Raw genomic sequence first — 1,112 nt, 5'->3', positions numbered from 1 at the left:
TATGGGCCTGCTTATCGCCGTGCTTATGGGCATGCTTGTGGCCGTGCTTGTGGCCGTGCTTGTGGCCGTGCTTATGGGCATGCTTATGGCTGTGCTTATGGCCATGCTTATGGCCGTGCTTATGGCTGTGCTTAAGGGCATGCTTATGGCCGTGCTTATGGCCATGCTTATGGCCATGCTTATGGCCATGCTTATGGCCATGCTTATGGGCATGCTTATGGCATTGCTTATGGCATTGCTTATGGCCCTGCTTATGGCCGTGCTGCTCTCCCCCTCCTCATGATCCGTTTGCTGAGGCCTAACCCTGCCGGGACAGCACTGTTCGCAGCCAGTCCCGTGTGTGGGACGTAGGATTTAGTCTGCAGGGGAGAAAAGTGCCCAAATTCGGGCAGGCACAAGGGTGAGGGTGTTCCCCGTGGTAATCCAGAGGGGTTAGCGAAGCTCAGATCCCAGCAGGGCTTCCTGGGGATTGGAAAGGTGAAGTGAAAAATCCCCAACCGTTCCGGGGTGTGTAGTATGAAATATGACGCTTCAGCGATGTCGCTGGTGCTGATTATTTCAGTAATCACTTCGAATTCTGTAAAACTGCATGGGAAAAAAAGAAAAAACAAACCCCACCTTGACTTAAATAACCCATTTGAGCGTGGTGCGTTAGCACTTTTTCTATATGGCTAAAGAAAGGTGGTTCCCTGATAACTGTTTGAAGGGTTTGACTCAGGAGATGCGTTTTTATGGCGTATTTTCTAATCAGGAGCGCAGCTTTTATATGAATTTATGCAAGCAGTGATCAGCAAGTTACTCAAATTTTTTACCCTTTAACTTAAAAACACGATTTAAGCCTGTTTGATGATGGGCTTTATATGCCTTCATTTGTAGCTTGCCTTAGGATCTACGCAAAACATACAGTTCCATTAAAAAATGCAATGCCCTCTAATTACAGATTCAAGGCTATTAGGAGCATCGGGTAATGGGGAAGAGCAGATTCTTTCAAAACATTCAGGGCATTGAAACCCACTCTGGTAAAAGCCTTCTCCGCGGCCAGTGAGTTGAACTGAATCATTTTTTTTCGTTATTATTTCCTCCGTATTCCAAGAATTGGCAGGCGGGACGCG

General features: G+C 47.2%; 2 protein-coding genes across 2 annotated transcripts in view; one reads left to right on the top strand and one right to left on the bottom strand.

Annotated features, from left to right (window-relative positions):
* The window catches only part of ATP5F1A (ATP synthase F1 subunit alpha), a 35,817-nt gene that overhangs the window by 16,305 nt on the left and 18,400 nt on the right, over positions 1-1,112 (bottom strand). The window lies entirely within an intron of this gene.
* HAUS1 (HAUS augmin like complex subunit 1) overlaps positions 968-1,112 on the top strand; it is an 11,526-nt gene continuing 11,381 nt past the window's right edge. The window contains exon 1 of the mRNA XM_035903062.1: positions 968-1,019. Within this exon, the coding sequence (XP_035758955.1) occupies positions 968-1,019 (52 nt within the window). The remainder of the gene's footprint in view (positions 1,020-1,112) is intronic.

The sequence above is a fragment of the Egretta garzetta genome, unplaced genomic scaffold (assembly GCF_000687185.1).
Source record: "Egretta garzetta isolate BGI_Z169 unplaced genomic scaffold, ASM68718v1 scaffold179, whole genome shotgun sequence".
Taxonomy (NCBI): domain Eukaryota; kingdom Metazoa; phylum Chordata; class Aves; order Pelecaniformes; family Ardeidae; genus Egretta; species Egretta garzetta.
The sequence above is the reverse complement of the archived record's forward strand: the minus strand, read 5'-3'. Positions and strand labels throughout refer to the sequence as shown.